At 31.1% G+C, this 15,966-nt stretch overlaps 1 protein-coding gene across 1 annotated transcript in view; it reads left to right on the forward strand.

The window, feature by feature from the left end:
* The first annotated feature begins 10 nt into the window (after window positions 1-10).
* LOC108782333 (DNA excision repair protein haywire-like) overlaps window positions 11-15,966 on the forward strand; it is a 42,354-nt gene continuing 26,398 nt past the window's right edge. The window contains exons 1-11 of the mRNA XM_018550591.1: window positions 11-70; window positions 1,119-1,268; window positions 1,348-1,521; window positions 3,800-3,988; window positions 4,595-4,692; window positions 4,783-4,889; window positions 4,989-5,285; window positions 5,358-5,626; window positions 5,707-5,871; window positions 8,649-8,835; window positions 8,904-9,052. Coding sequence (XP_018406093.1) covers window positions 11-70; window positions 1,119-1,268; window positions 1,348-1,521; window positions 3,800-3,988; window positions 4,595-4,692; window positions 4,783-4,889; window positions 4,989-5,285; window positions 5,358-5,626; window positions 5,707-5,871; window positions 8,649-8,835; window positions 8,904-9,052 — 1,845 coding nt within the window. The remainder of the gene's footprint in view (window positions 71-1,118; window positions 1,269-1,347; window positions 1,522-3,799; window positions 3,989-4,594; window positions 4,693-4,782; window positions 4,890-4,988; window positions 5,286-5,357; window positions 5,627-5,706; window positions 5,872-8,648; window positions 8,836-8,903; window positions 9,053-15,966) is intronic.

Consider the following 15,966-nt stretch of genomic DNA (forward strand, 5'->3'; position numbering starts at 1 on the left):
CTTAAATAAAATGACACAAACTCAACAAATGGATATTGCTTTGAGATTCTGGAATAATGATAGTAATCAAGTAGAAACACACTATTTTTCTTCTACTTTTCTTGGCCATGCTCGTGCTAAAGATTTATTAAGAGCTTTTAAGGAAGAAACTAAAAGATTTAAGTTTACAGAATTTGTTACAAGTATCTATGGACGGCCCCAACGTAAATTGGGCCTTTTTACTCGATCAACAAAATATTTAACAATTTTCAAATCAGGATGAAAATACAAAAAATATTTCAAAATATTTATTATTGAAAGTCAGGGAAAATTACAAAATTTTGTCAGTAAAATCAGGGAAATATCAGGAAATTTTAGGATGAAAAATTTGTGGCAACCCTGTAGTTTTTTTCTTTCTATTAATAGTCATTTTCAGTAAACAATTCTTAAAATTATAATATGATTGATCGCTTGGAATCTGAGTTTTCTTATTGCAAAATTGCTTGATACATATTTTCACAAAATTATCTCTATTCTGTAATGTTTCTTGCGCTGGATTGCAGCCTATTGACCATATCTTTTTTATATTATTTTTATTTATTATGACACTTGTGTATAAACACATAATTTATTATCTTTTCTATATACCTATTGTAATTTCAAAATTAACATTGTTTTTCTTATTTTGACTTCAGTTTTATTTTTTTAAATAAAAAACTCTGACTTTGATACAAGATGCATTCTATTTAAGACCCATTCTACTTAAATTATGCAGTGTATTAATTAGTATATCTAATATATTAGTTTTTAATTACTCAATGTTAAAATCTTGGCTTGTAGCTCTATTTTTATTTTGTTTAATTTTAAACTTTATTAAGAAGAAAACAGTTGTAAATAGAGAATTGTCATTAATTTTAAACTTTATTAGGAAGATAACAGTTGTGAATAGTTGCAACATTTTTTTTAGTAAGTTTATGTTTTCAATATAGCCTGCTGCCGAACGATTGATTTTGACTTATGGATCTATAAGTAAGAATCAATTCCTCAGTGAGCAGGTTGCATTACAAGACTCATTGAAAAAAAAAAAGTTTCAATTCTGTCCACAATTGTATAATACACAGGATACTTTTATTTTTTAGTATAAATTAACTGCATATTCGCTATATGCCGCGGTTAGTGTAGGCCTACAAACGCAAGATATAATTGAGTATTTAAAGAGATTGAGTAAGACTAGTATTCCTGATGGTATAATTGACTTTATCAAACTGTGTACATTGTCTTATGGAAAAGTGAGTAAACGATAATATTTTATAAATGTTTAATAATATCGAGAAATTAGCTTAATAAAATAGCACGTTTTACGTACAGGTTAAACTTGTTCTAAAACATAATAAATATTTCATTGAATCACCATTTCCTGAAGTGCTGCAACGATTACTAAAAGATCCAGTAATTCAAGAGTGTCGATTAAGAAAGCTTGTGGAAGATACAGAAACCGATGATATTGTCACAAATGTTCATGCGAAAATAAAAGTTTCACAGGTTTGTTGAAATATTCATCCCAATAATTTATCAAGTAATTTTGATAGTAAGACCAATGATTTGAGAAACAAGCCATAATAGAGAATCAAGCTGGATCTTGAGTGTTTCTACATATAATTATGTGTGAATTTATGTATGTACTACATATGTAGAATTTTAACTGCGCACGCTGAATTTTTTTTTAGACTTGAAACGCAAGCTCTACTAAACTAGTAATATCACGAGTTAAATTGACTAACAATTTTGATTAACAATTTAACAATTTTTTGATGCTTTTACGCATTTTAAATTGATCTTAATAATGTTGAATGACATATTAAAATCTGTAAATAATTAATTCTTTTGGTATCAGAATAGAGGTATTTTCAATTTAAATGAAGAAAGTTTTCAAGATTATGAAGATAATGAGATGAAATTGTAATAATTGTAAGTTATGGTTTAGTTTACACGTTGAAAAAAACTGCAATCGAAACGTATGTAATTTTAATTAAATGATTCAATTAACATTGTCATTAATATTAATTAATATAGAAAAATTAAAAAAAAAAATTTCTTAGTATAAGATCATTAACTTGTGATTGGTCGTAATTTAAATAGTGTATTTTAATTAATTTTTATTGCGAAAAATATTACTTTGGCCAGAAGACTAATGTTCCGATTTTGACTCCATAATCTAAAGGCTTAGGACGTTCACACAGAATGCGAAAGATCCGGGTTTGACTTTCGGCCGAGGTAATATTTTTCGCAATAAGAATTATTTACAGATTTTAATATATCATTCAACATTATTAAGATCGATCTAAAATGCGTAAAGAACATCAAAAAATAAAATTGTTAAAGTTAGTCAATTGTTAATCAATTTAACTCGTGATATTACTGACAATGAGTTTAGTACAGCTTGCATTTCAAATCTGAAAAAAATTCAGCATGTAGTTAAAAATCTACATACGCGTAAGTCCATATTCAGAACGCGTTTTTATTGGTCGCGTTCAGCAGACTCAATTGTTGCGGAGCGGATCCGTGAACGCTCGCTGCTATTGGATGATCTAAAAAAATATACCAATAGCAGTGAGCGCTCACGGATCCGCTCCGCAACAGTTGAGTCTGCTGAACGTGATCATTGATAAAAACACGTTTTTATCTCTGAAATTCAATAGTATGCATAACAAACTATAGCATGTTAGAACGCTAACATCGTTGTAAGCGCGTTATGAATACAGGTCGTAGTATATACAGTCTATCTAGTAAGAGCGTGACAGACCTATCTCAAAGAAAAATGACTTATTAGCTTTAAATTTATATTGATTGTATTCAGTAGGATTATGGCAAAAATGCGATTATATAATATTAATAAGGAGTCCAGTCACCAGCTGTGTCTATAATAGACCACTAAAGAAATCGCATATTCATGTAGCAAGACCTCCAGATTCGTCGAATTTCATTTTTTAAGTGCTTCGAAGTTAAGGTCGGTCTTCCACAAAGCTTCCTCTTGATGAGTGACCACACATTTTCAATGGGATTCGCATCGGGTGATTGTGAAGACCAGTGGAGTGTCTCGATGTCATTTCCCTCTTTGCAGGACGTGCAGAGCCGGCTTCGGTGTTTGGAGTCATTATCCTCCTGAAGTAACTAATCTTTATCTTTATTGATAAACCAGCATTGGGCAGACGGAATCAAAGCTTTTTGGTATATTTTTAACATTTTCTCAGCATTTAGGTTGTCAGTAAAGAGATAAAGCCTGCTTCGATGCGAGACGCGTAGACAGCACTCATTTTCGTTTATTCTAACAAAATCATTTATTCTAATACAATTCAAGCAACAATGGGTACTTTGCTTATAATGCATGCAGCACAAAGATGACACCTATCGGCGAAAACAAAAATTCAGAGTATATCTTTACTCGACTGTGGGTAAGCCTTGTTGCGCTCTTACTAGATATATTGTAGAGATAAGTATGCCTCGGAGGTGCCAGTCTATTATAGACGCAGCTGGTGACTAGACTTCTTATTAATATAATTGCATTTTTGCCATAATTCTACTGAATATAATCAATATAAATTTAAGGATAATAAGCCATTTTTCTTTGAGATAGGCCTGCCACGCTCTTACTAGACAGACTGTAAATTCACACGCAATTGTAGAAGCACCCAAGATCCATCTTGACCAATACGGCTTGTTTCTCATATCATTGTTTTAATTCTCACAGTCTTATAATTTAATATTGCTTAATAGTAAGATATGATATATGTTTATTCCTTTATGTCTGAATATATAATAGTTTGGATCAAAAACAGTCGTAAATATGTCTATGCTTAGTAAGACAAATTCAGAGATTGAATCTGATCCAATATTAACAGAAGTAGCTACCATTCCAGAAGATATAACTGCTTTTTATGATAAGATTGACAAGGAGGATGAAGATGAAGAAGATCAAGAATTGAAAACAGTTAGTTTTGAAGTGAATCAGGTATATATCTGTTTTATTTTACATTTATACAAGCTGAGGCATTTAAAACATGTCACATGAATAACTTGCTTATTTTTAACAATAGCAGAAAAAGTATCAAACAAAAGTTGCTTGGTTTCGAGGAACACATAATGTGATGTCAATAATTGTTTTGTAGGTGAAGGCATAAAAGGATAGGTAAAGGTCAAATCTGTTTTTTTAAATGGAATGATGTTTTTTTATTTACATTCTGATAGAGCATTTTAAGTCAAATATAGTGACCTATAATTGAAGGTCATTCAAGGTTATGCAAGGTCAATAATGGAAAATATAATAATTGAATTATCTTCAATTATAGGTCAGTATGTAAAATGCTCTATCAGAATGTAAATAAAAAAAACATATCATTCCATTAAAAAAAACAGATTTGTCTATCCTTTATGCCTCCACCTACAAAACAATTATTAACATCACATTATGTGTTCCTCGAAACCAAGCAACTTTTGTTTGATATTTTTCCTTCTATTGTTAAAAACAAGCGAGTTATTCAGGTTACCTGTTTTAAATGCCTTATCGTGTATAAAGTATGATGTAATGTATTTATATTAATATTGTATTATTATGAAGGAGAAAATTGAAGTTATACAAAAACGATGCATTGAGTTGGAGCATCCTTTATTGGCAGAATATGATTTTCGCAATGATAGTGTAAATCCTGATATAAAGTAAGTAAACCGATAAAATTTTATTTTGAAAAGTGTTTCTTATTTCAATAAGTATATATAAATTAAAATAAACATCTAATATTTTATTAGTATCGACTTAAAGCCATCAGCTGTATTAAGACCTTATCAAGAAAAAAGTTTAAGGAAAATGTTTGGAAATGGACGAGCTAGATCCGGAGTAATAGTCTTACCTTGTGGTAAGTGCATATGATAAAATCCAATTATTTCAATTATAATGTAGATAGAAGAATTATGGCAGTATATCTGTAAACGATTTTGGATCTTCTTAAATGTAGGCGCTGGTAAAAGTTTAGTTGGAGTAACAGCTTGCTGTACAGTACGTAAACGTGCCCTAGTGCTATGTAATTCCGGTGTATCCGTAGAACAATGGAAGCAGCAATTTAAAATGTGGTCTACTGCTGATGATTCAATGATTTGTCGTTTCACCAGCGAAGTAAAGGATAAACCTATGGGTTGTGGAATATTAATAACTACGTATTCCATGATCACACATACTCAGAAACGTTCGTGGGAAGCTGAACAAACGATGCGTTGGCTTCAAGAACAAGAATGGGGTATTATGGTCTTGGATGGTAAAGTTTATTATACTAATTATTTAGTAAAGTGATATTTCTTTCTATATAATAAATATAATTTTTATTTAGAGGTGCATACTATTCCTGCAAAAATGTTCCGTAGAGTGTTAACAATTGTTCAGTCTCATTGCAAGTTAGGTTTAACAGCTACACTCTTACGAGAGGATGACAAAATTGCCGATCTGAATTTTTTAATTGGTCCTAAATTATATGAGGCTAACTGGTTGGAATTGCAAAAAAAGGGATTTATTGCAAGAGTACAATGTGCAGAAGTTTGGTGTCCTATGACATCAGAATTTTATAAGGAGTATCTTGTTTGCAAAATGAGTCGAAAACTGGTTAAATCTTATTATATCTTCATAATTTATAACTTTAATTTATATTGTATCTCTGCATATTACATTTTTTATAATTTCAGTTATTATATGTGATGAATCCAAATAAATTTCGTTGTTGCCAATATTTAATCCAATATCATGAAAAACGTGGCGATAAAACAATTGTTTTCTCTGACAATGTGTTTGCACTGAGACATTATGCTATTAAAATGAATAAACCATATATTTATGGTCCTACTAGTCAGGTAAACATTAATTTAATTAATTAAATTAAATTAATCGTATATAATAATGTGATACACAACAATGATTTTCGAGTACGTTTATACTCGAAATTATAAATTTTGAATATCTAGTTCTAATTTTTTAAGCAATAATAAATAAAAGATAGGTCAGTAAAAAGCATTTGATTACAGATCACAAATTCGAAATAATTTATTAATTCTTAAATATAAAATAATGTATACAAAAATAGGGCAAAGAGCCAGTAAAGAGACAGAGAAGTGAGTAACTAAATTTAATTTAAATAATTATAAAACATTTAAAGTAACAAAGAAATTTAATTTAAGTAATTACAAAACATACGTTTCGATTTCGATCGGGTCTCTCATTCTCAATGTTACAGTTAATATAATATAGACATCGTTGTACAGTGAATAACTTACAAAAAACATTATAAATATTGCTTCTACAGAAAATTACAAATATCGTTATGCTTCTATAAATTGATTTCGAATAAAAGAAAATAAATTAAAATAATTATGATTACGACGCATCGTTTCATCCATGTATATAAAAATAATAAAGGTTAATAAGGCTCTGTGAGTATAAAACAATGTATACAAAAATAGGGCAAAGAGCCACTAAAGTAACAAAATTCACAAACTCGTATTTGGACCGTGAAATTTCAAATACCGATGAGAATAAGCTATCTACGGTCAAGCTGGATATTAAATGCTTTTATTATAATTTTCGTGTGAATTTATATACTACGTATGTAGATCTCTAAATGCGCGCCGAAATTTTTTCAGACTTACAACGCAAACCAATGAACTACCACAGTACTATTACGAGTTAAATTAACAATTTTTTAAAGCTCATTGCATCTTGGATCTTAATAATACGTTGAATGACATATTAAAGTCTATGAATAACATATTAAAAATCTGCAAATAATTTAAATATATTGCGAAGAATATTACCTTTGCCGGGAGTCGTTTGCTTAACGCGCAAGTGTCCTAGCCAATTAGACTACCGAGGCCTTAATAATATTCCTCGCAATAATCGTATATGTAGGAACCAATGTCTTTGCAGAGGGGTGACGAAAACAAACAAACTCTTATTTAGACTGTGAAATTTCAAATACCGATGAGAATAAGCTATCTACGGTCAAGCTAGATATTGAATGTTTCTATTATAATTTTCGTGTAAATTTGTTTTTATAACAAATTCAATTTAAATAATTATAAAACATTTAAATATCTTAAATATAAATTAATGGATAACGTTTCTACTTAACTTAGTTAGTCTTTATCAGCCACAAAAAAAATTATATTGAAAAAGACAATAAGAAATTATTCAAAGAGACCACAAGAGACAAGCTGGACAAATTATATATTAGGTTAAATTATTACGAGGTGTGACATTCAAGTCCAAATAAGATATAATAAATACTATTTTTTCATTTGAAAGCGAAAAAAAAGTAAAGTCAAGTTGATAAAATTCTTTATATAAGTCATAGTGGTAAGATGTGTTCATAAGTTAGTCGTTCGTATTGAAAGAATGAGATATTCTTTGTCAGATAGTGTAAATAGATCCAGAAATAATGTTTTGTAAAGAAATATACACTATCTAATAAAGAATATTATATCTCTTTCTTTCAATATGAACGATTAACTTAAGGACACATCTTACCAATATGACTTATACAAAAAATTTTATCAACTTGATTTTACTTTTTTCTTGCTTCCAAACGAAGAAATAGTATTTATTAGGTCAATCGGAAAGTTCCGTCCATATAGCGGCGAGTATCTATAGCAGCAACTGTCGATAACTCTAATGTCTAAATCAAGCTTAATTTCTTATTTTTACTATGTATTTGTCAATAAAATTCAGTATATAAAGGTATACGTTTGCATCAATGACATTGTTTCTTACTACATCCAAAATGTCGAAATTTGAGCCAAATGGACGACATTACGCGAAGTGTTAATCTTTTGCTTCAAATGGAAGAAAACTGCAGCTGAAGCTCATCGAATGCTTGTAGAAGTTTATGGTGATAGTGCTCTTTCCGATAAAACATGTAGAGAATGGTTTCAATGCTTTCAAAATGGTAATTTTGATGTAGGGGACAAAGAGCGTTCTGGACGACCAAGAGTACTTGAAGACAAAGAATTACAGGCATTGGTGGATGAAGACCCATGTCAAACGCAAAAACAACTTGTAGAAACATTAAATTGTGCTCAATCTGTTATTTCCGATCGTTTAAAAGCCACCTGTTAATTCTATTCGCTAGGCAACAAAGAAAGGGATTTTTGCATCGAATTGTGACTGGCGATGAAAAGTAGATATATTTCGATAACCTCAAACGCCGAAAAATCATTTGCGATCCAAGCCAATCATCGACGCTGAAACGTAATATTTATGGGAAGAAGGCCACGTTCTGTATTTGGTGGGACCAGAAGGGTGTAGTGTACTATCAGCTGTTGAAATCTGGTCAAACAGTCACAGAGAATCTCTACCGAGAACAAATAATCCATTTGAGCCCAGCATTGTGCGAATACGAATAATTTCTTTGAATGATTTCTTATTGTCTTGTTCAATGTAATTTTTTTTCGTGGCTGTTAAAGACTAAGTTAAGTCAAAACGTTCTCCATTAATTTATATTTAAGAATTAATAAATTATTTTATATTTGTGATTTGTAAGCATATACTCTTTACTGACCTATTTTCTTTTTGTTAATGCGAAATTATGCTTCGTAACCATTCTTCATAATGATTGATGTTTTTTTTTCATTTTTAGAGTGAAAGGATACAAATCTTGCAAAATTTTAAATTTAACATGAAAGTGAATACAATATTTGTCAGTAAAGTAGCTGATACTTCTTTTGATTTACCAGAAGCTAATGTCTTGATTCAAATTTCATCTCATGGTGGATCTAGAAGACAAGAAGCACAACGATTAGGACGCATTCTTAGGGCTAAAAAAGGTATAATTTATTTCATATACTATACTTTAGAGAGACAAGTTTATGTTATTAAAATTTTCATCAATTAGGTGCAATTGCGGAAGAATATAACGCATTCTTTTACACGCTTGTATCACAAGATACGATGGAAATGAATTACTCCCGAAAACGTCAACGATTTCTCGTGAATCAAGGATACGCGTACAAAGTTATCACAAAACTTGCAGGCATGCATGAGGTAATGACATTTTTCTCTTTTCATTTTTATGCACATTATATGATCATATCTTAAAATTGGCGTGTCACGCTTTTTTGAAGCCTCTATTCGTTGAGGCTGTTGGAATTTTTTGATTTTGATGTGGTTTCGTATTCGGGGATTTTCGGGGTCGATTATTTCGAATCTGTATTCAAAAATTGAAAATTCGAAATAGTGGATCCAATATGGCGGACGTAAAATTAACGTAAATCCTAAAGATTGTTCGATTTTGGTGAAATTAGATATATTGGTGATTTAGGGGGTGTTCGTTACGAATCCGTTCTCAAAAATTGAAAGTTCGAAATAGTTGATCCAATATGACGGACGGAAAAGTAACGGAAATCATAAAGATTGTTCGATTTTGGTGAAATTAGGTTTATTGGTGATTTAGGGGGTGTTCGTTACGAATCCTTACTCAAAAATTGAAAGATTGAAATAGCTGATTTAATATGGCGGACGGAAATGTTACGGAAATCCTAAAGATTTTTCAATTTTGGTGAAATTTGGTATATTGGTGATTTAGGGGGCGTTCGATACGAATCTTTATTCAAAAATTGAAAGTTTGAAATAGTTGATACAATATGGCAGACGGAAATGTTACGGAAATCCTTAAGATTCTTCGATTTTGTTGAAATTTGGTTACAGGTGGTTTTTGAGGACGTTCGTTACGAATCCATATTTAAAAATTGAAAGTTCAAAATGGCGTTTCGATTCAGTTTTCTAAAATCTGTTTTCGTTAATCTGGCGGATGGAATATAAGGGGGATTTTGGTTTTAGTGTTTTTGCAGTAGAATTTAAATTAGCAAAAAAAAAGCCCTCTAAAGAATATGTACTTGATTTTTCATTTGCTGCTATTTTTTTTGTGGCTGTGCCAACTTTAGTCTTAAGTCAGCACAGCCACACTGTGGATCGAATCCTTCGACGTAAACAATGAGCAAAAAAATCGGATTCTGGATGTTCTTAGAGCAAATAATTCTAGAAACATTTTGAGACCAAAATGATCCCGGCAATTGATTGCTTTAATATTACACGGTTAGTGAAAATAATCTTAGGGATTGTTTTGATGTGGAAGGGCGAATGCGCGCGAGTTTCATATCCCCTCCCTCACCCGGCTCACCGATAAACCGAGCAGTCATCTTTTAACCCTTTAACGCCCAAATGTAGAAATTTTCTTCATGAAGTTTGACACAATATTTTAGTATTAAAACTGTGTAGGAAAAATTCTGTGATAGCCATTTCTTATTGGCCAAGGACCGCTCTTTCCATTGGTGCATGCCAAAATTGTTTAAAGTTTCAAATAAAAAAGTTATACCCTTTTTTTTAAAAAAAGAACATGAATTTTCTTGGTTTTATTTTCAATTAATTGAATTTTATTATGGGTAATGGCATTAGAATATCTCTAAAAGTCGCAAATATCGTGTCAAAAATGAATTTGCTATCAGATACGGGTGTTCCGAAAAAAAAATTCAAGATGGCGGACACAAAATGGTGATAAAAGTGAATATTTTATGTAATATCACAGCCATGCCTACAAAATGGAAAAAAATTAATAGATTTTTATAAAACTTGGTATCCTAGCATTTTTGAGGTCGCTGATCACGAATCTGGAGTCAGTTTTCAAAAACTCAAAATGGCGGATCCAATATGGCAGATGACATTTTTTTAAATGAATCAAATTCACTTGAAACTTGTTGCTTGGGAGTTTTTGGGGTCGCTGATCACGAATCTGACGTCAGTATTAAAAAATTCGGTAAATATTTCGAATTACACAGTCAGCCTCAAATGACTTCCGAGTGATCTTGACCGTGACCCTCAAGAAGGTCAAGGTCATTGACCATTCCCGTCGCTCGTCCTTCGTTAAAAAGTTATTAACAATCATAGTTTTAAAATAAACGCATTATTTCTGCTATACATGTATGATATAAAGTACTATTCTACACCTGTCCCTGTTCAGAAACGTTGAACTTTCCACGCGAAGTAACTTTTACCCCCACCCCCCTGCACAGGGGCATACGACTTTTACGATTGTACTGTTGCTATGATAGTACTGTCGGGGCAGACCTCCGTGTAAAATATCAAGTAATAGACAAGTAATATCAAGTAATATCAAGTGATAGTAAAATATCAAGTAATCGTTATATAACGAATGGAACACACACACGCATACGCTAACGCTAACGCCGGCGGTATCATCGAAAACTACCAATATTGATATCACCTTAAAAAATGCCTCTTTCATGTTATTATAAAAGTAACAACAGATCCATATTGGGTCCACCATCTTGAATTTTTGATAACACTAATAGCAGATGCGTAATCAACAACATCATAACTCCCAATAATCAATTCTAAAAATTGAATCCCACTACAAAAAAATGCATACAGAAAGGCTTTGGAAATTCATGCATTTTACATATACATAAACGCAATAACCGTCATATTCAGGATGCCACAGCAAAAAAAACTGTCCATTTTCAAGGCTTCGGCCTATGAAGACTTTTGATCGGCATGACTAAAACTATAAAATAGCACAGTTTCAGGGCATTTGACCGAAACCCATTTTCCATAAGATTCTTGCGGGGTCCTTTATACTAGACCGTACAATAAAAAATAATTGCTTGTAATTTCAGAGTATCAATTTGTTAATGACTCAAAAAAGAACATGGCGGCCTGCTCTCAAACTTTAATAAGTTTATCGATGTCTACTTAGAAGTAATGTCGAAACTTTTACAGAGTATGTATAACAACACATGAAATACAAAAAATATTGTATTAGAACCGTATCTTTAAAAGCTCTATAACGAAGTGAATATATAAAATAATGTAGAAATGTAGTCTTTTTCTTCTTTGATTTTCAATTCCGCCAATCAATGTCCAGGTTAATGCGAATATTTAAATTAATCATTATCGAAACACTATTATATTTTGTACTTGCACTTTTTTTGTGAACCAACTGACAAACAACATACTTGATAATATAACAAATCATGAAATACAAAAAATATTGTATTAGAACCGTATCTTTAAAAGCTCTATAACGAAGTGAATATACAAAATAATGTAGAAATGTAGTCTTTTTCTTCTTTGATTTTCAATTCTGCCAATCAATGTTCAGGTTAATGCGAATACTTAAATTAATCATTATCGAAACACTGTTTACATTTTGTACTTGCACTTTGTGAACCAACTGATAAACAAGATACTTGATAACTATGATAGTTATACTTGATAGGCTGCTTTTAATCTAAACCATTTTCATAACTTTTACTTCAACTATTTGTTTCATCCATCGGAAGTTTTTTGAGAGCAGGCCGCCATGTTCTTTTTTGAGTCATTAACAAATTGATACTCTGAAATTACAAGCAATTATTTTTTATTGTACGGTCTAGTATAAATTTCAAATTAAATCACAATAACCGACTTTTATATTTTGTGCACTAATTGTAAGAATAACATATTACAGTTATTTTCTAGAATACTGTAATATGCAAATTGTAATCTGTTTTACTTATTATGTTCATTTTAAATTTGCACCTTGAATAATTTATCAGTTACTTTTCGTAATACATATTCAACATAGAAAATATGTTATGTATGTTCACTTTGAACTGGCACATTTAGTAATATATCAGTTACTTTTCGTGGTAATATATTATATTAGATAATATCATTTAAAGTGTTAAAGATTTAAATTATTAGGGATCTTTTTTTGATTAGATGAACATTTAAAGATTTAAATCTTTGAGAGGATTTGTTTTTGAACATGCCTTGATCTTATCATTTTTATGATAAAATTTATTCGAAATGAATAATAAGACGTTTCGACCTTTGGTTCAGGTCCTCTTTAGTACAAAGAAAATGGATTAAATATAAAAGGGTAAAAGTGCATAAAAAGGGAGACCAGCGTTATGATCTTGACCTTAATATATGTTGTCAAAGTCATGACCCTGAATGACCTTCACCAAGTTTTAGCCGTCGCTCGTCCTTCGTTAAAAAGTTATTAACAATCATAGTTTTAAAATTAACGTATGCTATACACGTATGATATTAAGTACCATTCTACACCTTTCCCTGTTTAGGAACGTTAAACTTTCCACGCGAAGTAACTTTCAGTCCCCTTCCCCCCCTGCCAAGGTGCACACGATTTCCATGATTGTACTGTTGGGGGAGACCTCTACCGACGGGGCGGATGCGGGAGGGGGGCGAATAAAAAACGGTGTTACAATAATCAGTAATATTATTGATTATTGTAACATCGTTTTTTATCACAACAATGACTAACAAATTTTAAATAATGGACAAACAAATTTTATCCGACGATTTCGACGATTGACTACAATTTTTTAAGTATCCGGACAGATCGCATAATGTTTAAGAATTTTGTATTGTAATAATTTCGTTAATATTTGAAAATTTGTTAATATTGAAAATGACCCGATCGGCGTCGAAACGTTTGTTTTACTTATGTTTTATTATTTATCTTTAATTTATTGTCTTTGTTTCTTTGTAAATGTATTGTTTTTATTTGGCTCGTTGCTCGTTATACTAATTTAATTTTTATTTATACAAATATATTCTAAGTCTTTTTGATTTCTTTCTTGATAATTTTTAGTAAACTTAACAATTTGATGATCACAAGATTTGATTTCATTTCGGACATTACCACCATCGTATTTTGTACTTTACACTTAAATAATTTATATTTTGTATGCGCTACCATTATGTATATAACTTTTATATTTAATCAATTTTCTTTATACTGAAGAGGACCTCAAAGGTCAAAATTGTATATATTTTATTTTTCTTCACCCGTGCACGTAATGTGCCCTACACACCTTAACGCTTTTGCGTGCGGTAAATAGCCAATACCTGAAGCCGTTAAGTTATTTCTCTAATCCCACTCTTCTGCGCAAAAACGTTGTTGTATAGGGCACATGTAAAGACGAGCACTTGTAAAGAAAAATTCTATGTGTCGCGAGTGGGGGCATATTTGTTTATAGGTCGACACAGGCGCGCTTACGCATTCGCTTCGCTCATGCGGTCGCACCCGTCCCCACAATAAACAACATTCCCCCACTGTTACACAATGTACTATTTCCTCTCGCGTGCACGTAATGTGCCCTATACCGCAACGCTTTTGCGTGCGGTAAATAGCCAATACCTCAAGCTGTTGAGTTATTTCTCTAACTCCACGCAAAAGTGTTACGTTATGAAAAATAACGCAACGCAGTGGTAGCGCTCGTACAAATATCAACACGGAGAAACGCGACCGGAGCGTCCTTTCGGTGTATCTGGGGGGAGGGGTAAGCATAGTTTTCTCCAATAATAAAAGTAACTACGACAAAACGACAATACAGTATCTATAAATATCATTCAACTTACAATAACGTTTAAATTTAATTTTAAATTGTAATAATCTCACAATTATAATTAAAAGTAATGAGCAATACAAAATTTTGTATTGTTAAATATTTATTTATGAAATATTTTAATTTCTTTTTGCGGGAGGGGGCTGTGCCTCCCTTCCTTCTTCTAGTTTGTTTATTAATTTTTATATTTGAAATGTGTATTATGAAACGTATAATATTGGAAAATCTTTCTAGTCTGAATTGGAGGAATGACAGATGTTCTCTGTAACCTTTCTTCCTACGTAGGATTCCTACGTAGATTTTCGTTTATATCCGGTAGCACCTGACTAATTTTGAACTTGTTGTAAAATCAGTTTAATATGTAAAATTAATTTCTTTTGTTCCCTCTCAATTCTTTAATTCTTTTTTTTTATGTGAAGCTTTTGCTTTTTCCTGAGCAGCATTTTTGGAGGATAATGATGTTAATACAGCGCTCATTACTGCACGAGATTTTTTCTTAGTACTTTTACGTGGTAGTACTTTTGAGATCTCCAAGAACTCAGCATGGTCTCGAGCGTAATGTGTAGGATTAGTATGCTGTAGATCCAGTGTTCAAATCTTTGTCATTTTTTAATCATAATTTTTTTTTAAATAAATGAAGAGAGTTCTTAATAAACAGCCAAATATATAATTATTAAAGTCATTTTTAAATCAACAGTTGTAGGAAAAATAATGATTCGATGCGTTTACGGTTTATGCATCAAATGACTAATATATTTTTATGTTACAGAAATCTTTTTCCTTTAAAGAAAAAGCCGAAAATAAATCATGTTTTATTCTGTTGATGTTGTCACAAATGTGTTTTGGTATCGATCAGTATTTTGTTAAATAGTTTTTTTTTAACTATCATTTACATAAGAATATGTAAAAATTCTAATAATGAACAAAATTCCGAGAGTAAGTCATAATTATGAAGACGATGCCAATATAATTTTATAATGAACAAATTAAAAAGCATTTATATTTTGTGCAATTCTAAAATAATTTCTTATATGTCTATTGAATAAAGTGATCCGATACTTTTCCTATAATTGTTATTTAATCCTTTTAAAAGCATACACGTATGATTTTAGTAATTATATATTTGGCTGTTTATTAATGACTTTATTTATTTTAGAAAAAATTATGACAAAAAAAGAAGAAAATGCGCTATGGATTTGAACACGGGATCTGCAATATACTAATTCCGCATCTTACGCTCGAGACCACGCTGAGTTCTTGGAATCTCGGCTATAAATAGAGTACATGACGCGCGCGCGCGTGCACGGAAAATCATAAACAATTAATATCTCGTAAACTATCGCGCTTTGACATGATTTATGCTATTGTGGATTAATTTTAAAGTTATACATATTATTAATACAATTTATTTAAAAAAACTAATATGTTATGTAGAACGTCCTTTTGTTCCTTATTCAGGAGATGTGATAGTGTCTCCGTCCATGTTCAAAAACTGAAAGACACTACGGGTGATAAATTTCTAATCCG

The sequence above is a fragment of the Cyphomyrmex costatus genome, unplaced genomic scaffold, assembly GCF_001594065.2.
Source record: "Cyphomyrmex costatus isolate MS0001 unplaced genomic scaffold, Ccosl1.0 scaffold1231, whole genome shotgun sequence".
Taxonomy (NCBI): Eukaryota; Metazoa; Arthropoda; class Insecta; order Hymenoptera; family Formicidae; genus Cyphomyrmex; species Cyphomyrmex costatus.